Below are 24,294 nucleotides of genomic sequence, written 5' to 3' on the forward strand. Positions count from 1 at the left end.
AAATGTGGTATTCGGATAACAGGCGTGACAAAGGCACTCATTTTCCATTTGATCTAGAAATGCTTTATTTGTATTTTAACACCTGTTTCTACACCTAGGGCACATGATCTGAAGAGCACATTGTCTTGGGGCAGCAGTTCTACACCGGGGTACATCTCCAGCAGGGCATAGGTGGCACGGGGAGGTACGACTACCACTGGGCAATTCTATCTTATCTAACTCATCAGGTCTCCTACCCAAACCTGCATACCCCCCCTCCCCCAAGAGGATGAAATAAATAAAACAAATAAATAAATTCTACAACATGTCACATCTCATGCTTGCCGCAGGTCTTGTGTCATGTGGCACTAGTAAAGGGTCACATCTCCTGCAGGGTACAGATCTGGTGTCATGTGGCAGTTCTAGAGAGGCACCTGTTCTGCGTGCCACATGTCTGGTATTTTTTGCCAGTTGTACAGCGGCACGTCTCCTGCAGGGCACAGGACTGGCGTCATGTGGCATTTCTACAGGGGCACATTTATCTCAGGGCCTATGCATAACATGAATACTGGCACACCTGTGCTCAAGTGAGACGCATTCCATTGGGAGCCACAAATCTACAGTGTAGGTTTGTCCATGGGGCAAATTAATCCAGGGGGTACATCTTAATCGGAGCAGATCTTCTCCTCCATGGGCGGCACATCTCTCCTCATGGGTGGGTTCACCCTGAGAGGATGTCTCCAAACGACATATCGCTTTTTGAAGCATTTTTCACAGTGGTTCTTTCTGCCAGCCACCATTACCCTCTCACCTCCCTTTGGGACCTATGATATATTCTCAGGTTTCATGCTGCTAAACTTCTTATATTTATTTTGTCTTTTCTGAACTGGACTATTGCGCCACCCTTATTATTTCCCTCTCAGTCCATTTTCTTTCCTCTCTATAGTGTATTCTACCATCCATCTGCCATTTCACTCTTTCCTCCTGTGTCATCTTCTCAGATTAGCCTCAAGTGTGTTTGTGGACTTCATCGCGTGTCATTCTTCTTACTTGCCAAAGTCTGGCCCCAAATTGTGCCCACTCCAGTTTTCAAAACCTATCCTTGCTTCTTCCGAAACACTGGAATGTGCCCATACTTTCCATCTTTTCTCTCTCTACTTTACAATAATCTCCTTATTTCCTTGAAAAATATGTTTGCCCTTCCACGAGGAATTCTTGAATGCTCGCGATCTTGTTTTCTTCTACTTTATATTATCTTTACGCATCATTTTAATTCATTTTGGACACCCCTTTGGAAATTGTGCTTCATAAATTCAAAACATGAAATGATATGCTTCTGGGTGTGGGTGACTGTGACTCACCCACTTGTGGTTTTGGCACTGGCTTGTCAGGCATCAACTTCTGGCTCTACTCACAGAGTCTACTCCAAACTGGAGACAAATCGCCTGTGCTATTGTTTTAAAGGGAACACCAAACTGATTTACTACTGACAATTTTGCCTCATTTGTTTTTATGAAATTTTTCAGTATTCCATCACAATTACAGAATGCAATGACTAATACTGTGTGTATCTTACTTTTCTCTTATTGTATGTTTTATATTTTTTAAGTTCATTTCGGTATTTATGTTGCTCCACAAAATACTTTGCTCGGTTAAAAATACGACTGTCCGAATGTCAACCAAAGAACATTTAGAGAAACCTCTTCACCTCTGTGGACAGGGCTACCGGGCATTCTCTGATAGTTGAGTCCAACAGGGAGGCAGAATTTGAGACAAAATTAAGAGACAGGCTCTTTGAGGCAGAGAGGTAGTGAGCGAGAAAAAGAGAAAAGGGGTAGGGAGGGAGGTGAAGTAGACAGCTAGAGATGGAGAGAGGTCTAGAAGGAGGTAATGGATAGGTAGTTATAACTAGAGAGAGACAGGTGAGGTAAAGTGACAAAGGAGTCTCAGAAATGGTGAAATGAAGTAGGATGAAGTTATACAGAGAAGAAAAGTTTGAAAGAAGTAACAAGAGGTGATGAAGAGGAGTAGATTCAAAGACAGGTGCAGTCACAGATTGTTAAAGGTAAGAAGTGTCAGAAGACTAGGGAAAGAGCGGAGATCTAGGGAAGGAGAAAGAGAGGGATGAGAGAGAGAGGCTGGTAGAGACAGAAAGCAAGAGAAGTATGGTTACTCTACTGAGTTTGGGGGTGGGATCCTTTCGCTCTTAACACAAGGTTTTCCTTCATCATCCAACAATGTAAGTGCATGAAAAAGATCAGCACGACACAAGAGCCCTTCACCGACAGTGCCTCGTCTGTACAGCTCCTCGCTGAGGCCTGCCCTGGGACAATGCGGGAGATAGACTTTGAACTAAGCCTGGGCAAAGCACTACGCTACGCTCGCGTAGTTTGCGAAGTTCGCGCTACTTCGCACTACGCGAATTGCACGTAGCACAGTGCGAACACGCGTAGCGTAGTGTTGCGTAGTGCCGAGGTCATTTTCTGCTTGCTCGCGGTCCTCAACTTCAAGTTGGCGACCGCGAGCAAGCAAAATGACATCCCGGCGAGACTTTTTCCTTGTTCGCGATCAGCAACATCAAGTTAGCGATCACGAGCATGGAAAATAAACCTACCGGCGAGATTTCCAACGCGAGGAGGTCAGGTTTCTCATTGCGAGTGGTCGATGATGCTCGCGACCGCTCACGATGAGAAACTACCAGTTCGCGTTGAGAAAGCTGCCGCTCGAGTAAAAATCTACTCGAGCAGCAGAAAACTCGCACTGTGCAAGATGCCATTTTCAATGATTGCACAGTGCGGACAAGCAACCGGCACTGTGCAATCATTGAAAACGACATCTGGCACAGTGAGAACAAGGTACTACGCAGTTCGCGAAGTGCTACGCGTAGCTCGCGTAGTGCACTTTGCGTAGCTTAACTACGCCCAGGGTTACTTTGAACCATCGAGGCTTCAGTGAGGCAGCCCTGGCTCAACGAGAGGCCTTGAGACCAAGACTGTAGTAGGTATTCTCCCGAATCCTAAGAGGCCGAAGAGAGTCTACCTGCTCGCCTCCCTAGTGCAGTTGTAATACATTTCATGTTAATAGACCCCAAACACCAACTATGTGGAAAAGTACAATTAAATCAACCACCTGAAACTCCACCCTGTGAGTTGAAAAATTCACAGCAATCTTTGTAGCATGTAAGTGGCCTTCAAGAGCAATCTTACTGTTCACTGTGTTTTAGAATCACACCAAAGACAACAGAAATAGCTGGCTAAGTGATAATTACCCATCATCTTAGTTTTGGAGTCCCCCACCCCCATAACGACTGAGCAATAATTTTGTTACTTTATTCCATTTCATTGTTCCAACAACAGTTGATCTGTACCTGGTAATCGAAGGTACATCGCTGGTCGACATCTCTCGGGGTCCGGAGATCTTCTAAACTTTTGGCTTGGCCAATGGTCGGCGGATGCTGTGAGGGTGGCACCTCCAGCTGACTGAATATATCTTCAAGCAGATTGACCTCGGCGATCACTTCCGGTGCAGGGGTCTCTGACAGAACATAGTCCTCTGGGAATTTTTCAGGGCTAATTATTTCGTCGCCCTCTGCGTGCGACTCCTTCAGAGTTCGGTACGGTTGAGGCCTAAAAAAGAAATAATAAAGATAGTTTTACTTTGCGTAACAATATAGAATATACACAAGGATTCATACACATGGCGGTGAAGAAAGAAGTTTGGCAAATGTTGTTCGAGAGTGGTATGAAGACTTGACCCCACCCAATACGTGAATTTCGAAGTCTACCAGGACATTTATTTCCTTTTGAAAGGATTTATATCACAGGCAGTCTATATTTTCTGCCCTTCTTCGAAAATATCGCTATAAAAACATGTTTATGAGCATACGGAAAGAACGAGATGTATGTAGGACAGAGTAAGAGATGTAGCACAGTAAATACATCCAACAACTGATCATCTAGGTTCAGTTTTTCATATTTTCTAAGATTTTCAGCACAATTCGAATTATTTTTCTTGAGTGTTAATTTCCAACCACTAACAATGACAAAAACTGACCTCAGGGTGTGTAAGATATTTTTTGTATTACTTGTATTTACTACGTGCATAAAAATAAAAAAAAGTGCATTATCCGGACTTCAACAGCTCCATTTATGTGTTGTTACCAGTTTTGAGGGCTCTATTTCTAGTCCTAGAGTGTGGTATTTCCGTCAGAGATTCCACTAAGCAACATAAGAGTTGACCAGGCCTGGATTACACCTGGTAATACCACTCGTGTTTGTGAACGCAGATTCCACTTGCTGAGAGCCGGTGGAATCTGTGTACGGTAAAGGGCCTAGGATTCAGAGATAAAATGCTATGAAGTGTCTGATAATTTAGAGACCCTTGTGTTATTCCCCATTCCGCCCTGACACACACAATTGGGCAGGAGTACTGGCTGGAGATATTGATTTTAGAACCAGTATTCCTAGCCCTTATGTACCGTGCACGTGGGGGGCATGGTATTGAAGTTCTTCAAACATAACATGGCATAGCCTCTGCGCCTGTGACATGCCCCAGTAAAGGTGCCTTGGTACTGCATTCCCAAAAATAAACACGCAGCAGTTCAGGATGTTGCATATAGCCCCAGACATAGCATTCCCAAAGATAAACACGCAGCAGTTCAGGATGTTGCATATAGCCCCAGACATAGCATTCCCAAAGATAAACAGGCAGCAGTTCAGGATGTTGCACACAGCCCCAGACATAGCATTCCCAAAGATAAACAGGCAACAGTTCAGGATGTTGCATATAGTCCCAGACATAGCATTCCCAAAGATAAACAGGCAGCAGTTCAGGATGTTGCATATAGCCCCAGACATAGCATTCCCAAAGATAAACACGCAGCAGTTCAGGATGTTGCATATAGCCCCAGACATAGCATTCCCAAAGATAAACACGCAGCAGTTCAGGATGTTGCATATAGCCCCAGACATAGCATTCCCAAAGATAAACACGCAGCAGTTCAGGATGTTGCATATAGCCCCAGACATAGCATTCCCAAAGATAAACACGCAGCAGTTCAGGATGTTGCATATAGCCCCAGACATAGCATTCCCAAAGATAAACACGCAGCAGTTCAGGATGTTGCATATAGCCCCAGACACAACATTCCCAAAGATAAACACGCAGCAGTTCAGGATGTTGCATATAGCCCCAGACATAGCATTCCCAAAGATAAACACGCAACAGTTCAGGATGTTGCATATAGTCCCAGACATAGCATTCCCAAAGATAAACAGGCAGCAGTTCAGGATGTTGCATATAGCCCCAGACATAGCATTCCCAAAGATAAACACGCAGCAGTTCAGGATGTTGCATATAGCCCCAGACATAGCATTCCCAAAGATAAACACGCAACAGTTCAGTATGTTGCACATAGCCCCAGACATAGCATTCCCAAAGATAAACAGGCAGCAGTTCAGGATGTTGCACATGGCCCCAGACATAGCATTCCCAAAGATAAACACGCAACAGTTCAGGATGTTGCACACAGCCCCAGACATAGCATTCCCAAAGATAAACAGGCAGTAGTTTAGGATGTTGCATATAGCCCCAGACATAGCATTCCCAAAGATAAGCATACAGCAGTTCGGGATGTTGCATATAGCCCCAGACAAAGCATTCCCAAAGATAAACACACAGCAGTTCAGGATGTTGCATATAGCCCCAGACATAGCATTCCCAAAGATAAACACGCAGCAGTTCAGGATGTTGCATATAGCCCCAGACATAGCATTCCCAAAGATAAACACGCAGCAGTTCAGGATGTTGCATATAGCCCCACACATAGCATTCCCAAAGATAAACAGGCAGTAGTTTAGGATGTTGCATATAGCCCCAGACATAGCATTCCCAAAGATAAACACGCAGCAGTTCAGGATGTTGCATATAGCCCCAGACATAGCATTCCCAAAGATAAACACGCGGCAGTTCAGGATGTTGCATATAGCCCCAGACATAGCATTCCCAAAGATAAACACGCAGCAGTTCAGGATGTTGCACACAGCCCCAGACATAGCATTCCCAAAGATAAGCATACAGCAGTTCGGGATGTTGCATATAGCCCCAGACAAAGCATTCCCAAAGATAAACACGCAGCAGTTCAGGATGTTGCATATAGCCCCAGACATAGCATTCCCAAAGATAAACACGCAGCAGTTCAGGATGTTGCATATAGCCCCAGACATAGCATTCCCAAAGATAAACACACAGCAGTTCAGAATGTTGCATATAGCCCCAGACATAGCATTCCCAAAGATAAACACGCAGCAGTTCAGGATGTTGCATATAGCCCCAGACATAGCATTCCCAAAGATAAACACGCAGCAGTTCAGGATGTTGCATATAGCCCCGGACATAGCATTCCCAAAGATAAACAGGCATTAGTTTAGGATGTTGCACATAGCCCCAGACATAGCATTCCCAAAGATAAGCATACAGCAGTTCGGGATGTTGCATATAGCCCCAGACAAAGCATTCCCAAAGATAAACACGCAGCAGTTCAGGATGTTGCATATAGCCCCAGACATAGCATTCCCAAAGATAAACACGCAGCAGTTCAGGATGTTGCATATAGCCCCAGACATAGCATTCCCAAAGATAAACACGCAGCAGTTCAGGATGTTGCATATAGCCCCAGACATAGCATTCCCAAAGATAAGCATACAGCAGTTCGGGATGTTGCATATAGCCCCAGACAAAGCATTCCCAAAGATAAACAGGCAGCAGTTCAGGATGTTGCACATAGCCCCAGACATAGCATTCCCAAAGATAAACACGCAGCAGTTCAGGGTGTTGCATATAGCCCCAGACATAGCATTCCCAAAGATAAACACACAGTAGTTCAGGATGTTGCATATAGCCCCAGACATAGCATTCCCAAAGATAAACACGCAGCAGTTCAGGATGTTGCATATAGGCCCAGACATAGCATTCCCAAAGATAAACACGCAGCAGTTCAGGATGTTGCAGATAGCCCCAGACATAGCATTCCCAAAGATAAACACGCAACAGTTCAGGATGTTGCATATAGTCCCAGACATAGCATTCCCAAAGATAAACAGGCAACAGTTCAGGATGTTGCATATAGTCCCAGACATAGCATTCCCAAAGATAAACAGGCAGCAGTTCAGGATGTTGCATATAGCCCCAGACATAGCATTCCCAAAGATAAACACGCAGCAGTTCAGGATGTTGCATATAGCCCCAGACATAGCATTCCCAAAGATAAACACGCAACAGTTCAGTATGTTGCACATAGCCCCAGACATAGCATTCCCAAAGATAAACAGGCAGCAGTTCAGGATGTTGCATATAGCCCCAGACATAGCATTCCCAAAGATAAACACGCAACAGTTCAGTATGTTGCACATAGCCCCAGACATAGCATTCCCAAAGATAAACAGGCAGCAGTTCAGGATGTTGCACATAGCCCCAGACATAGCATTCCCAAAGATAAACACGCAACAGTTCAGGATGTTGCACACAGCCCCAGACATAGCATTCCCAAAGATAAACAGGCAGTAGTTTAGGATGTTGCATATAGCCCCAGACATAGCATTCCCAAAGATAAGCATACAGCAGTTCGGGATGTTGCATATAGCCCCAGACAAAGCATTCCCACAGATAAACACACAGCAGTTCAGGATGTTGCATATAGCCCCAGACATAGCATTCCCAAAGATAAACACGCAGCAGTTCAGGATGTTGCATATAGCCCCAGACATAGCATTCCCAAAGATAAACACGCAGCAGTTCAGGATGTTGCATATAGCCCCAGACATAGCATTCCCAAAGATAAACACGCAGCAGTTCAGGATGTTGCATATAGCCCCAGACATAGCATTCCCAAAGATAAACACGCAGCAGTTCAGGATGTTGCATATAGCCCCAGACATAGCATTCCCAAAGATAAACACGCAGCAGTTCAGGATGTTGCATATAGCCCCAGACATAGCATTCCCAAAGATAAACACACAGCAGTTCAGGATGTTGCATATAGCCCCAGACATAGCATTCCCAAAGATAAACATGCAGCAGTTCAGGATGTTGCATATAGGCCCAGACATAGCATTCCCAAAGATAAACACGCAGCAGTTCAGCATGTTGCATATAGCCGCAGACATAGCATTCCCAAAGATAAACACGCAACAGTTCAGTATGTTGCACATAGCCCCAGACATAGCATTCCCAAAGATAAACAGGCAACTGTTCAGGATGTTGCACACAGCCCCAGACATAGCATTCCCAAAGATAAACAGGCAGTAGTTTAGGATGTTGCATATAGCCCCAGACATAGCATTCCCAAAGATAAGCACACAGCAGTTCGGGATGTTGCATATAGCCCCAGACAAAGCATTCCCAAAGATAAACACGCAGCAGTTCAGGATGTTGCATATAGCGCCAGACATAGCATTCCCAAAGATAAACACGCAGCAGTTCAGGATGTTGCATATAGCTCCAGACATAGCATTCCCAAAGATAAACACGCAGCAGTTCAGGATGTTGCATATAGCCCCAGACATAGCATTCCCAAAGATAAACACGCAGCAGTTCAGGATGATGCATATAGCCCCAGACATAGCATTCCCAAAGATAAACACGCAGCAGTTCAGGATGTTGCATATAGCCCCAGACATAGCATTCCCAAAGATAAACACGCAGCAGTTCAGGATGTTGCATATAGCCCCAGACATAGCATTCCCAAAGATAAACACGCAGCAGTTCAGGATGTTGCATATAGCCCCAGACATAGCATTCCCAAAGATAAACACGCAGCAGTTCAGGATGTTGCATATAGCCCCAGACATAGCATTCCCAAAGATAAACACGCAGCAGTTCAGGATGTTGCATATAGCCCCAGACATAGCATTCCCAAAGATAAACACGCAACAGTTCAGGATATTGCATATAGTCCCAGAAATAGCATTCCCAAAGATAAACAGGCAGCAGTTCAGGATGTTGCATATAGCCCCAGAAATAGCATTCCCAAAGATAAACACGCAGCAGTTCAGGATGTTGCATATAGCCCCACACATAGCATTCCCAAAGATAAACAGGCAGTAGTTTAGGATGTTGCATATAGCCCCAGACATAGCATTCCCAAAGATAAACACGCAGCAGTTCAGGATGTTGCATATAGCCCCAGACATAGCATTCCCAAAGATAAACACGCAGCAGTTCAGGATGTTGCATATAGCCCCAGACATAGCATTCCCAAAGATAAACACGCGGCAGTTCAGGATGTTGCATATAGCCCCAGACATAGCATTCCCAAAGATAAACACGCAGCAGTTCAGGATGTTGCACACAGCCCCAGACATAGCATTCCCAAAGATAAGCATACAGCAGTTCGGGATGTTGCATATAGCCCCAGACAAAGCATTCCCAAAGATAAACACGCAGCAGTTCAGGATGTTGCATATAGCCCCAGACATAGCATTCCCAAAGATAAACACGCAGCAGTTCAGGATGTTGCATATAGCCCCAGACATTGCCTTCCCAAAGATAAACACGCAGCAGTTCAGGATGTTGCATATAGCCCCGGACATAGCATTCCCAAAGATAAACACGCAGCAGTTCAGGATGTTGCATATAGCCCCAGACATAGCATTCCCAAAGATAAACACGCAGCAGTTCAGGATGTTGCATATAGCCCCGGACATAGCATTCCCAAAGATAAACAGGCAGTAGTTTAGGATGTTGCACATAGCCCCAGACATAGCATTCCCAAAGATAAGCATACAGCAGTTCGGGATGTTGCATATAGCCCCAGACATAGCATTCCCAAAGATAAACACGCAGCAGTTCAGGATGTTGCACATAGCCCCAGATATAGCATTCCCAAAGATAAACACGCAGCAGTTCAGGATGTTGCATATAGCCCCAGACATAGCATTCCCAAAGATAAGCATACAGCAGTTCGGGATGTTGCATATAGCCCCAGACAAACATTCCAAAAGATAAACAGGCAGCAGTTCAGGATGTTGCACATAGCCCCAGACATAGCATTCCCAAAGATAAACACCCAACAGTTCAGGATGTTGCACACAGCCCCAGACATAGCATTCCCAAAGATAAACAGGCAGTAGTTTAGGATGTTGCATATAGCCCCAGACATAGCATTCCCAAAGATAAGCATACAGCAGTTCGGGATGTTGCATATAGCCCCAGACAAAGCATTCCCAAAGATAAACACACAGCAGTTCAGGATGTTGCATATAGCCCCAGACATAGCATTCCCAAAGATAAACACGCAGCAGTTCAGGATGTTGCATATAGCCCCAGACATAGCATTCCCAAAGATAAACACGCAGCAGTTCAGGATGTTGCATATAGCCCCAGACATAGCATTCCCAAAGATAAACACGCAGCAGTTCAGGATGTTGCATATAGCCCCAGACATAGCATTCCCAAAGATAAACACACAGCAGTTCAGGATGTTGCATATAGCCCCAGACATAGCATTCCCAAAGATAAACACGCAGCAGTTCAGGATGTTGCATATAGGCCCAGACATAGCATTCCCAAAGATAAACACGCAGCAGTTCAGGATGTTGCATATAGCCCCAGACATAGCATTCCCAAAGATAAACACGCAACAGTTCAGGATGTTGCATATAGTCCCAGACATAGCATTCCCAAAGATAAACAGGCAACAGTTCAGGATGTTGCATATAGTCCCAGACATAGCATTCCCAAAGATAAACAGGCAGCAGTTCAGGATGTTGCATATAGCCCCAGACATAGCATTCCCAAAGATAAACACGCAGCAGTTCAGGATGTTGCATATAGCCCCAGACATAGCATTCCCAAAGATAAACACGCAACAGTTCAGTATGTTGCACATAGCCCCAGACATAGCATTCCCAAAGATAAACAGGCAGCAGTTCAGGATGTTGCATATAGCCCCAGACATAGCATTCCCAAAGATAAACACGCAACAGTTCAGTATGTTGCACATAGCCCCAGACATAGCATTCCCAAAGATAAACAGGCAGCAGTTCAGGATGTTGCACATAGCCCCAGACATAGCATTCCCAAAGATAAACACGCAACAGTTCAGGATGTTGCACACAGCCCCAGACATAGCATTCCCAAAGATAAACAGGCAGTAGTTTAGGATGTTGCATATAGCCCCAGACATAGCATTCCCAAAGATAAGCATACAGCAGTTCGGGATGTTGCATATAGCCCCAGACAAAGCATTCCCACAGATAAACACACAGCAGTTCAGGATGTTGCATATAGCCCCAGACATAGCATTCCCAAAGATAAACACGCAGCAGTTCAGGATGTTGCATATAGCCCCAGACATAGCATTCCCAAAGATAAACACGCAGCAGTTCAGGATGTTGCATATAGCCCCAGACATAGCATTCCCAAAGATAAACACGCAGCAGTTCAGGATGTTGCATATAGCCCCAGACATAGCATTCCCAAAGATAAATACGCAGCAGTTCAGGATGTTGCATATAGCCCCAGACATAGCATTCCCAAAGATAAACACGCAGCAGTTCAGGATGTTGCATATAGCCCCAGACATAGCATTCCCAAAGATAAACACACAGCAGTTCAGGATGTTGCATATAGCCCCAGACATAGCATTCCCAAAGATAAACACGCAGCAGTTCAGGATGTTGCATATAGGCCCAGACATAGCATTCCCAAAGATAAACACGCAGCAGTTCAGGATGTTGCATATAGCCCCAGACATAGCATTCCCAAAGATAAACACGCAACAGTTCAGGATGTTGCATATAGTCCCAGACATAGCATTCCCAAAGATAAACAGGGAACAGTTCAGGATGTTGCATATAGTCCCAAACATAGCATTCCCAAAGATAAACACGCAGCAGTTCAGGATGTTGCATATAGCCCCAGACATAGCATTCCCAAAGATAAACACGCAGCAGTTCAGGATGTTGCATATAGCCCCAGACATAGCATTCCCAAAGATAAACATGCAACAGTTCAGTATGTTGCACATAGCCCCAGACATAGCATTCCCAAAGATAAACACGCAACTGTTCAGGATGTTGCACACAGCCCCAGACATAGCATTCCCAAAGATAAACAGGCAGTAGTTTAGGATGTTGCATATAGCCCCAGACATAGCATTCCCAAAGATAAGCATACAGCAGTTCGGGATGTTGCATATAGCCCCAGACAAAGCATTCCCAAAGATAAACACGCAGCAGTTCAGGATGTTGCATATAGCCCCAGACATAGCATTCCCAAAGATAAACACGCAGCAGTTCAGGATGTTGCATATAGCTCCAGACATAGCATTCCCAAAGATAAACACGCAGCAGTTCAGGATGTTGCATATAGCCCCAGACATAGCATTCCCAAAGATAAACACGCAGCAGTTCAGGATGATGCATATAGCCCCAGACATAGCATTCCCAAAGATAAACACGCAGCAGTTCAGGATGTTGCATATAGTCCCGGACATAGCATTCCCAAAGATAAACAGGCAGTAGTTTAGGATGTTGCATATAGCCCCAGACATAGCATTCCCAAAGATAAACACGCAGCAGTTCAGGATGTTGCATATAGCCCCAGACATAGCATTCCCAAAGATAAGCATACAGCAGTTCGGGATGTTGCATATAGTCCCAGACATAGCATTCCCAAAGATAAACAGGCAGCAGTTCAGGATGTTGCATATAGCCCCAGACATAGCATTCCCAAAGATAAACACGCAGCAGTTCAGGATGTTGCATATAGCCCCAGACATAGCATTCCCAAAGATAAACACGCAGCAGTTCAGGATGATGCATATAGCCCCAGACATAGCATTCCCAAAGATAAACACGCAGCAGTTCAGGATGTTGCATATAGTCCCGGACATAGCATTCCCAAAGATAAACAGGCAGTAGTTTAGGATGTTGCATACAGCCCCAGACATAGCATTCCCAAAGATAAACACGCAGCAGTTCAGGATGTTGCATATAGCCCCAGACATAGCATTCCCAAAGATAAACACGCAACAGTTCAGGATATTGCATATAGCCCCAGATATAGCATTCCCAAAGATAAACACGCAGCAGTTCAGGATGTTGCATATAGCCCCACACATAGCATTCCCAAAGATAAACAGGCAGTAGTTTAGGATGTTGCATATAGCCCCAGACATAGCATTCCCAAAGATAAACACGCAGCAGTTCAGGATGTTGCATATAGCCCCAGACATAGCATTCCCAAAGATAAACACGCAGCAGTTCAGGATGTTGCATATAGCCCCAGACATAGCATTCCCAAAGATAAACACGCGGCAGTTCAGGATGTTGCATATAGCCCCAGACATAGCATTCCCAAAGATAAACACGCAGCAGTTCAGGATGTTGCACACAGCCCCAGACATAGCATTCCCAAAGATAAGCATACAGCAGTTCGGGATGTTGCATATAGCCCCAGACAAAGCATTCCCAAAGATAAACACGCAGCAGTTCAGGATGTTGCATATAGCCCCAGACATAGCATTCCCAAAGATAAGCATACAGCAGTTCGGGATGTTGCATATAGCCCCAGACAAAGCATGCACTCAACAACATCAAAACATGAGAATGTTTGGAGAGAAAAGGAATAGACCATTCAAAGGGAGCAGAGAGGAGGAAGTTTTCAGAGAAGCCAGAGACAGAATCATCTTCACGTTGAAATTCATCATCTGAAGAGTCCTCAGAAAGGAAGACAGTATAGTGACGAGTAGGTCTTACAATGCTGAGGAAAGAAGAAGAGAGAAGCAGGTTAGGAAGTGAGCAGCTCCGAGGTGGGACACTTCTAGGATGACACTCAAAGCAATAACTTTCCAAACCCAAACTATGAGCAGAGGCCACGCACATAAGTGACCTGGTCGATCGTTCATTGTAATCTTTCAAGAAAAGGACATTGGAAATGAACCTCTTCTTTTTTTGCAATTTCAATAACATCCCTGTCAACTGTGGACTCTGAGCATTTGTCACAGAAGTGTGAAGCGAAACATGATGAGACCCCATCACTTCACACGGTGCATCTAGGAGTCAATGTCAGCCAAGTGTGTCAGTTGCCTATCCATCCTTCCAGAGATCCTTCTGGTTGAACAATGAACTAATAGTGGAGATTCATGAAACCTTCCACCCATGACTCTTAGCTTTTCAAAGTGATGGTGATCAGAACCACTGGAAGCGCGAGGCGCCACAGGACAAACCTCAATGGGATGAAACCACGTTTGAGGTTTATGTGGAGGTGGTGATGTCAGCAATAACTATTCAACTGCAGTGGGGTTTAGGTTTTGTGTGTGGACAATGATATTCCTTACCTATATGTATTGCCCCTACTAGCCCATGTCTCTACTTTTGAGGGTGAGAGGACTGAGACACAAGTACATGCACTTGCTTGCAGAGACTCACACAATTTGGTAAAGAAAGAAGCTGTGATTGGAACTTACAATTCTGTAATACGGGTCAGCAAGTGATCTGCTAGAACGCGTCACCTTTGCACACAGATTCATCCTCAACAGCTGGATCTCCCAGGCTTGTTCCATATGAAAGGAAGTCTGAAATGAGGTGCACTGGCAAACAGGAGACACTCCACCTTCACTGACTCTATGGGATGGTGGAGGTGCCCACAGTGTACCAGTCACCCACAGAGCTGGAAGACCGAGCCTGGCCCGGTGAAAACAACCCCTTCACCGGGGCACAGTCAGGATATATCCCCAGTAGTAAGCCTGACACAGGGGCAGTACAATACTGTGAGCTTTCTGGACCACAGCGCCCTTTAAATAAATAGGAGACTTTATTCTCTTTCATTTTTAGTAAATGTGACATCTCCGCGCGTACTGTGCGATCACTGCAGAACTGAACACTATAGTTGCCATGTTTTACAACGTATTTCTATACCTTGTTGATTAAATATACATTTACTCTCTCCAGCACTGATTGAATTATTAAGTGACCTCAATCGAAGCTGACCACTGTTACCCTTACAGACATTAACCCAAGTTCCTTCTAGGTGACTTGGGTTGGCCATGCTAGTATTACTATCACTTCATATGACGTAATCAATGATGTTAATTTCTTCTCACATTTACGAATTCTCAAAACTTGAAGGCCCTGTCCTATATGCCGAAAGCAGGAGCGTTTCAATGCTGTACACGTTCATCTTGGGTACTGACGACGATCTTAAAGCGACATTAATTTCAACCACAGAGGTGAGTTTACAAAGTTATTGGGGCGTTTCAAGAGTATATTTAAAATGGCCTAGAAGCTCAGCTGTCCGCGTAAACGCGGATGAAGTGAACTCTTTTCTGCTCACCTGTGCGACAGCCAGTGATGGAACACTCTATGAGGTGACCTAGCACTCTACAGCAGGCATGGACACAAACGTAGGACTATTAAACACGAATAACATACTTACAAGGGACATCTGCCTTCACAGTTTAGTGCATGAACATCATAAACCACACTCAGACATGCACGCTCATTCCCCACAAACACAGTGAAATGATGTGCACGTTATCCCAAACTAGTGAAAACTCACATATAGCAACTTAAAGTTGCGTTTTGTAATGTAACATTTGATGTGAAACTTCACGTTGTGATATTGTTCATAAAGAAAAGAGGCAGAGAAGGTCACACAGGGCGTGTGTTGTGGCTGTCTCCTCTGGCAGTGCAGAAGGCGTGGGAGGTATACCATGGACATCATTAAGGGGTCGCAGCTGCAACCCCTGGGTGGCCCCCTGTAACCCCTGGCACTGCTCTTGCGACCTCTGGCTTCAGAAATTGCAGAAGCAGCGCAATATCCTAAAGGAAAACAGGGTTCGAGGGCCTGTTTACCCTCAGCTTCGAATGTGAAGGGCTGGCCTCCGCTGCAGGGAGTCCTCCTTTGGAAGGGAGTATGTACCCGCGGGCACCTTCTGGGCACATTCTGGCAGAGTACAAATGGTCAACGGTGTTGCCTTTTGTTTGGAAGAAGAAGGGGAGCAGAGGGGGACTTCTGTTGAGAATTGCAACTCATGTACAAAAGTATTCAAGCAAGCCTTTCTGGCATCTCTATTAGCTCCTCTCCAGATATATTAAAATACTTTGCATGTCATGGATGAACATTCTTTAAAAGAAGTTCTAATGCTCAGTAAATATATCTGAGGTCACATCTATATTTATAATTGGGGCACAGCGATTCGTCTTAGGTAAGGTTCTTATGATGTAATGTCCTTTGATGTCTACAGGGACTAAGGTTGAGTGATGTCACTTCCTGTGATGTCACTGATATTGGGGGACGATGTTGCTTCTGCTACAAATGGCATTTTGATAAATTGACGTCCATGACGCATACCCAGTAATAATGCTGCCATCCACATAGCCAAGCTCTAGGAAAGACAGGAAGGAGACACGAAAGAGCGCCATGTGGAGGGATGGGACAAAGGAAAGAGGGACAGAGTACAGAGCACTAGCGGCATCCTTAGGGCAGACGACTAGAACTAGTGCACGAGTTGAGCTTTGCAATGTAAGGTTGGGAAGAAAGGAGAACACGCACCATGGGATGTAGTGGAACACAGGCAGGGAGGAGTACATAGGGGACCAATCACGGGACTGAAAATAGGTAGTGATGATAAGAAGGGAGCATGGATGGAGAACCAAGAAGAGGCAGGGGCTGGGCAGGCTCGGCGGGTAGGAGTAGGGAGCATTCAGCTATGAACCTGAGTTGCGATACCTTACGTGCTAAGGCTGCCATTGGATGTTGCATCTGTCCACCAGCTGCTGTGAAGCAGAGCCGGTCTTTAGCTGGGGAAGCTTGGCCTGGGCTCAGGGCGCCTATTTTGTGAGGGGCGTATAGAGCTGTATGCATTAGGGCCATGTCAACAGCATCGCCCTCCTCATCTGGCTGCAGCTTTGTCCTTGTCAGTTCGTTTCTGTCTGATTTACCAGTTTAAAGTGGCCTTAGTCCTTCATTACCATGCGGTGGCCGATGTTTTTAGCATCCCTTTAGGCCCCCCCCTTGCCCTCGCTTCACCCTCTGACCCTGCTGGCACACATCAACAAAACCTTCATCTGCGTGAGGCAGCGAAGCTTTTGTTGATTTGGGTGAGCTGCTGGAGGTGCAGGGGGGCTTGTGTTCAGGGTCCAGTCCATGCTCATCCAGGTACTGACCAGGGAAACAAAAAGTGACCCCTGCTGCCTCCTTTGACCACCATCAACGAGGGCGCCACATTGCTCTCGACCCACGCCCAGGGCGCTTACTTAGCAAAGGCCGGCTCTGCTGGGAAGCATTGCTGCCTGCCTCCTCCAAGCGTCCAAAGATGGAGACCGGTGAAGGTGCCCATGACACAGGCCACTGCTGTATGGCCACCCCCAGCAAAACCCAATGTGGGCAAAACAGACTACTTCTCTTTCTGAACTCTGTACTGCTGGCCGGACCATCGCTTCAGCTCATAGACGCTGAAAGGGAAGATGGACGAAGAAGGAGCATCAGCTTCCACCCTTGTGTTCAGCAGTGAAGCGCCTCCTACTATTCGGCAGCAAAGAATCAGCTTGCATAAGCAGCGTCACTAGGCCACGCGGACGCTGAGTGGACACTTCACCGCGAATGAAGAGTGAAGGGCGTGCGCCTTCGGCCAAGCAAGTTCCTGTCAAACTGAATCCAACTTCCTATTCTAGCGTCCCTTTCTTGCATTACAAATAGGGCTCCCGGTTTTTTGCCATTTCCATTTGTATTTATCCATATTTGTTTTTTGCTACATTTATCTGTATTTATCCTTATTTATTTTGGGTTTGGTGGTAAAATTAAGCTGAAATTAGTATATTTAACCGATAAATATGTACTCATGCTTGAATGCCTGCCAGGCTTCAGTGATATGAACATCCGCAGAAGATAAATCAATGCACTTATATGAAAATATGCACATTTCAGTATCAACCGTGTGCCAATCTACTGCTGTAAAAAAACTTTACTAAAATTCCTTTCTTTTCTAACCCCCTTATCTAGCAATCCACACATCTATTGGCCTGGCAGCCTTGGCGGACAGTATTTAGAATTACTCAAAAAGCAACCCAATTTCCGTTTTTATCCACATTTAAACTTAAATACAGACAAGAAAATAAATGTTTTCGGTCTGTATTTAGCTGTAAAAATCAGTAAAAACGGAAAACAGGGAGGTTTAATTTCAAACTCAATAGTTTCCTTTTGGTGTCAACAGGCAGTGTAACAAAATGAGAAAAAATATATGTTAAATGTAGAGGGGTGAGCTGCTTGAAAAGTATTTCTAATTAAAATAATGTGTCACAGATGTAGCTCTACAGCAGAAGATGGATATGATGGCAAACTTTAACCCCACCCTCCCAAAATCATTTTTTTGAGAGTTCTCCAAGGAAAAACTTAGACAATATTCTCCTTGTGTGTAGATTTTTGAGTTTTTACAAAAGTCTGGTCTCCTCGGCTCCCCGTGGCTATTGTACTTACTGGATCCCCCTCAATAATCGTTCGTTCAATAGTCTTTATTCAGCCATAACAATAACCACACAAAACAAGCATTTGCAATGCAAAAGGTCACACATTTGCTAGATTTTGACCAATTGGCATTGTAAATGACAATGCCATTTATTTATGCGTTTAAAAAACACCTGCAAAAATACAAGGCATTGTCATTTACAATACCAATAGGTCAAAGCGAGACCTATTGCATTGCAAAGGCTTGTTTGCTACGCCACTGCCTGTCCCTTCAATATGTTGTAGTTGATGTGACTTGCTGCTGCCAATACTAAAACCACCTAAACAAATTGGTTTTTTGCTAAAAATGATTTGCTTTGCCAAGAAGAAGACGTTTTGCAGAACTTGTTTGTTCCTGTGTTTAGCCATAGGAATGTGGCCCGCGCAACCCTGCATCGGAAGTGTCCGTTTTAACATTGGCCCTGAAAAACAAAAATGCAAACTGCAATCTGAGTCAGTGGGTTTTGAAAGGCAGAAAGAGGAGTGTGAAAAGCTGTGCCTCTGATGTAGGCTTGGGAGAGGCTTGTTTCGACACGTCACGGAGTATGGGGGAAACTGATGTCTGCTCAGACCTAAACTCTGCCGCCTGATCCAAGGGGGTCTGGGGGAATGAAAATACAAAAATACTCTGCTATAGGGGCGACGCCGGCTGTGCACATGAACACAGGTACACACCAATGGGACACAAATGACGCTGCTTGTATTAAAACCAGCAAATACGAGGTGAAGGGTGGTCCTCTCAGATTGCATTACAAGTGGTGGTGCCAGAGCCGTAGCTTCCACGGGTGCAGCAGGAGAAGTGGCACCGGGGCTCACTGATGATCATTGCTGTACTGCACACTTCATACAGAGGCCATGGGGCCCACGCCACACAGGCAATGCCACGGCCTGATATAATGTGACGGTTTACGGTTTAAAATGAAGAAACAGTAGGCTTGACAATGACCAGTATCACCCAGGTGACACTAGACTTCAGTAGCCTTTCTGTTTTCCGCTTTCCAATTATACAGCCCGCAAAATGCTTCATACGCACAGACACGCATGCGTGACCATCGATACATCATCTACTGAACACCTTATGTTTTTTTCCAATATCATTTTCTAACATTCCTTTCTCGTGGACGACTGAAGTACAGTATCTGGATGAACACAGCCCGATGAGTGCAAGGGTTACAAGTCTTAACTCGTTACAGATTGAATAGAGGCGCCTGCAGACTGAGGCCCAGGAGAAACCTACACCCACAAGAAAATGAACAATTGATGGACGGCAACAACTACAAATCCTGTCCAAACAGCCACCCCACCAGGACCCCAAACGCAGAGAAGCACAACAGCTAAGAAAAACAAGAATGTAAAAATGACTTCATTACTCCTCAAATGTGTTGACCGGTTTGTGTTCAGATATCACGGCGTTTTGCACTTACTGAAGTTCACTTAGTGGTGGCACTGAATGCGTCCACGTGGAAAGGCACTGACCCTGCGGTATACAGATTATTTTGTCTCACAGACTGGATATCAAAACAATAAAAAGATGACAGACCTTTCACCAGTCAAGCTAAATCATTTGTGAGCATTTACTTTTAGAGGTTTGCTGTAAAACGTTCTTTCATTTTCCCACACCCAAACTTCTGAATTTTACTTTCCTAAGAACGATTAATAAATATTCTGTATTGAACAGATGGGTTATTGAAGTATCATATGTTTTCAATGTAATACCTGGGTAAATGCCTTTGGCAAAGATGGAAAGCCAGGCAGTATATATGAGAGCTAAAGGAATTTATCAGAATAAAACCCTCAGTACCTTACAGCTACAACAAATACCCATCAGTAGCCAGCAACAGGTACTTCATATTCCATACCGCTTGTTTCAATATTCTTCGAAACTACTAAGAAAGCTAAAAATGATGGCAAAACAGAACATAAATTGACTAAGCAAACTATATGCTCCCCTTCCATAGCACCCCAGAGAATATCATAGCATGCCTCAGGTATTTATTGAGTGTCTTTATTAAAATACCCAGAGACTACACACGTGGAATATTCAGATATCTTGCTGCTGAACATCTATGTCACAAAGGTGAAGTTGGGTGCCATCATCATCACCACTACTACTACTAGTACCTCCCACTAGTTTGACCCTCATACAGTGTCATATCTGGACTACTCGCGGATAAAGGGATAGACAGTCCAAGTAAAAACACCATGGAAAGGCTGGAGCTGCCTTTTCCCCCAATGAACCATATGTGGCACCCTAAAATGTATTATATGTGTCGTCCAGCGTGAAAGGCAAGTGAGCGCATCGACCTTCTCTTTTACAAGAGACAAAAGACTGTGATGGCAGCTCACAAGGGCGAAATCACCATGTAGGATGAACCTAACTAGGTTAATTCTATCCTCCTCCTGTCTGATTGGGTGTCCACGGGTCCCTTGCTTACACTACCTGAACATGTCCTAGGTGTGTCAAATGCAAACACAAGCAAAGCACGCTCGAAACTATTTTGCTTCATCTTAATTAGACAGGCTTTACAAAAAAAAAACAAGTAACATTACACCCCCAACATTAAAAGTAAAGCGCGGGTGCCGCGATTATACCAAAAGTCAAGGAATAGAAAAAAAAAACTATTTCTTTACCTTTGGTATAATCGCGGCACCCGTGCTTTACTTTTAATGTTATAAGTAAAGCGTGGGTGCCGCAATTATACTAAAAGTAAAGAAATAGATGTTTTTTTCTATTTCTTTACCTTTGGTATAATCGCGGCACCTGCGCTTTACGTATAACATCAAATGTAAAGCGCGGGTGCCGCTTATACCAAAAGTAAAGAAATAGAAAAAAATCTATTTCTTTACCTTTGGTATAATTGCGGCACCCGCACTTTACTTTTAATGTTATAAGTAAAGCGCGGGTGCCGCGATTTTACCAAAAGTAAAGAAATTGATTTTTTTTCAATTTCTTTACCTTTGGTATATTCACGGCACCCACGCTTTACTTATAACATCAAAAGTAAAGCGTGGGTGCCGCGCTTATACCAAAAGTAAAGAAAAACAAGTGGCGCGCGCGTCACACCTGTGTCTGGGCATGATCATTGCTCCTCCCACGGCCTGTTGGTGTCTATTACGCGCTTGGTGCACGTTATAGACACCAATAGGCCATGGGAGGAGCTATGCGTGCGCCTCGAACCAATTGTGTGCAGACTTTTACAATAGGACGCACGCAAAGGCCAATGGAGGACCTCAAAAGGAATCGCACACGCACGAGGGTGTGCGATTCCAGGGTCCGTTTCGGAACCCTCTACAAAAGGACTCTTGCCTGCGCGAGCAATGTTGCGCACTGCATCGATAGGCACGAGACCTAAAAACAAATGTAAAAGTAAATTTTACATCACATAATTTTCAGAGTCAGAAATTATGGTAACTATGTCCATTAATTACCACAAATTCACTCAAAAATCAAAGGCTGCTTGCACCGGACGTATGTTTTATGCTATTCGATTATTCGCAAGGGAAAGCCCTGTCATCTGTTTTATACGGAGGGTCGAAGAGTGTGGGAAACACCATTTCATTCAATTTCACGTGAAACAGCTTTTCTAAAAGTTCCACCAACATAGGGAGGGTGTTTGAAATATGCGGCATTCAATTTGACACAAATTAGAAATGCATGTTGCACTGGACGAAATGTCTTTGGAGCTCACATCAACCTCACCTCAGGAATTATGATCGGAAGCTGCACGTAGAAGTTGCCCCGCCACGGGAACTACGTCACTACTCTGCCTGGTCCATCATAATTTCCCCAAAACTACCATCTCAGCTGGCACAGAAGGGGTATGCAAGTTGCCCATCTAACAAACGGGGATAAGAAGAAGCTATCTCGGAGAGATGGTTTAATAAACAGTTTTGGGGCCGAGAGGCTCTTGGGTAAGGGAGAACAAGACGCATGCGCCGTTCTAAAGGACTTCAAGTTCAGTGGTCAGATTCCACCTTTCGTGACCACTAAAAGCAATGACTTACCAAGGAGCTCTGCAACTTTGATTAACTTATTGCAACACTGCATAAAACAAACCACATTTTTCATGTGCATCAGCGAAGTAGAACTAGCAATAAATAAATGAATAAATAGAAAAATAAAAGTAACCAACAAAAAAAATCATCTCATTAAACTGCTTCGGGAACTGTCATGTACCACCCTCCCCTCCCCAGCAGCTAAAAGCCCCCGCACAAAGAGATGTCTGCACGGAGACAGATCTCAGCGGTCCAGGCTCACTATCGAGGATGCTGCTGTTCTTGGAAGTGGGGAGAAGCAGAACCCCCCACTCTCTCGCCCACCTCCTCCCAGCCTCTCTTACAGATCCCGTCCGTCATGGCCGCGACCCCCATCATCCCACCCGCGTGACTGCGTCCAGACTAATCTCCCGACCAACTCGGCGTGTCGATACTTGCTGATCTCGTCCTAATGTTTAGTTTAACATGTCCTCGGTTAGCACTGGCGCGTGACAGCCCTGACAGCCGCGGCGTCTGCTTTTTAAATATCATGTCAGTAACACGGTGCCATGAAGCCGGGGGACGCGCGGCGCGGCGCAGATCCGCGGCGACGCTGCCACGCTCGGGGCGTCTTGGATTTTAATGAGCGGGATCTGCATCCGCGGCGCCCGCCGCGTGTCAGGCGCGTGGACAAGTCAGCCTCGCGTCACGGTGGCCACGGACGAGGCGCTGACAAATGTACACATTTCCAATTTAATTGACACTTAAATGTACTTGAGTTTTTTTTCTTGTTGTTGTTAAATATATCATTGTTCGCTACTTTTTCATGCATTTGCGGCACGCGGAGTCAAAGTAAATCTTTGAAGGAGAAATTCAGAAAAATTTAATTTGAGAGTATAAGAAAAAATATATTTTATCAAAGGAACCAGCTCTTAAACGCTATAAATGTTATTTCAAAATGCTTGATTGCTTTGAGGAAATCACATATTATCAGTATAAAGTCTGGAGGCCCATTTTTTTTTTTTTTTTGCACTGCCCTATGCAGAATGGATAATAGGTTAGAATCATTTAGCTTTGTATCAGAAATGTCTAGAATACTGGAAAGTGCTGTGCTGGTGTGTCTTACAGTGTCCGCAGAGGATATCGCACGCGTGATGAGACGCGACACAGGCGGAGCCCCACAACTGTCATTTGTCGCCTTCCAGGCATTGCCTTGTATGGTCGCGGATCTTCGCGCTTCCATTGACATCCGCCTTCCTCAGGAACATGGCCGCCCCTACTTTCCGGTATCTACATACTAAATTTGTCTAGTTAGCGAGACTGACAGCCTAGCTGGAGCCCCGACAATGGCGTGCAGCGGGGGTGCCAGCGAGGGCCCTCCGGGTCAGATTTGTTAGAATCTCAAAGGAATAATGAACAAACCTCATTGGAATTCAATTTATGGGATTAAAATGAAGGATGGGGGCATTTGCATGTCCTCTGCTAGGCCTGCTATTCAGATTGCTTGCTGAGAGGTAGGCAAGCTTCGTCTTATGATCTGGACAAAAACCGATATATGTTGTACCCTTCAGAAAGGTGAACTGGCACTATTTTGACGGAACTGCCATGGGATTTTAATATTTTAATTAAACTGGAAATCTAATATATTCAGAGGCATGCAAAAATTTGTGAGCTTAGTGTGTCCTTTCAACATACAAAACTGAAGCAAATATTTGGCATGAAATTGTGACATTTTGGAGTGATAAAAAATATTGCCATCCCCGCCGGATGAACAGAGATTTTCCTGGAATTGAAAGGAAAGAGCAAGATTGGTGAAAACTGCTATTCATGCTGGGG

At 44.8% G+C, this 24,294-nt stretch overlaps 1 protein-coding gene across 4 annotated transcripts in view; it reads right to left on the reverse strand.

Annotated features, from left to right (window-relative positions):
• DENND1A (DENN domain containing 1A) overlaps positions 1 to 24,294 on the reverse strand; it is a 1,317,400-nt gene that overhangs the window by 5,808 nt on the left and 1,287,298 nt on the right. For 3 of the 4 annotated variants that reach the window (XM_085613740.1, XM_085613739.1, XM_085613738.1), the window contains 2 exons: positions 13,612 to 13,740; positions 3,347 to 3,605 (listed from right to left, as the gene is read on the reverse strand). In XM_085613740.1, the coding sequence (XP_085469866.1) occupies positions 3,347 to 3,605; positions 13,612 to 13,740 (388 nt within the window). The remainder of the gene's footprint in view (positions 1 to 3,346; positions 3,606 to 13,611; positions 13,741 to 24,294) is intronic. The other variant, XM_085613741.1, reaches the window with a different exon arrangement.

Source organism: Triturus cristatus, chromosome 1_2 (genome assembly GCF_964204655.1).
Source record: "Triturus cristatus chromosome 1_2, aTriCri1.1, whole genome shotgun sequence".
NCBI lineage: Eukaryota > Metazoa > Chordata > Amphibia > Caudata > Salamandridae > Triturus > Triturus cristatus.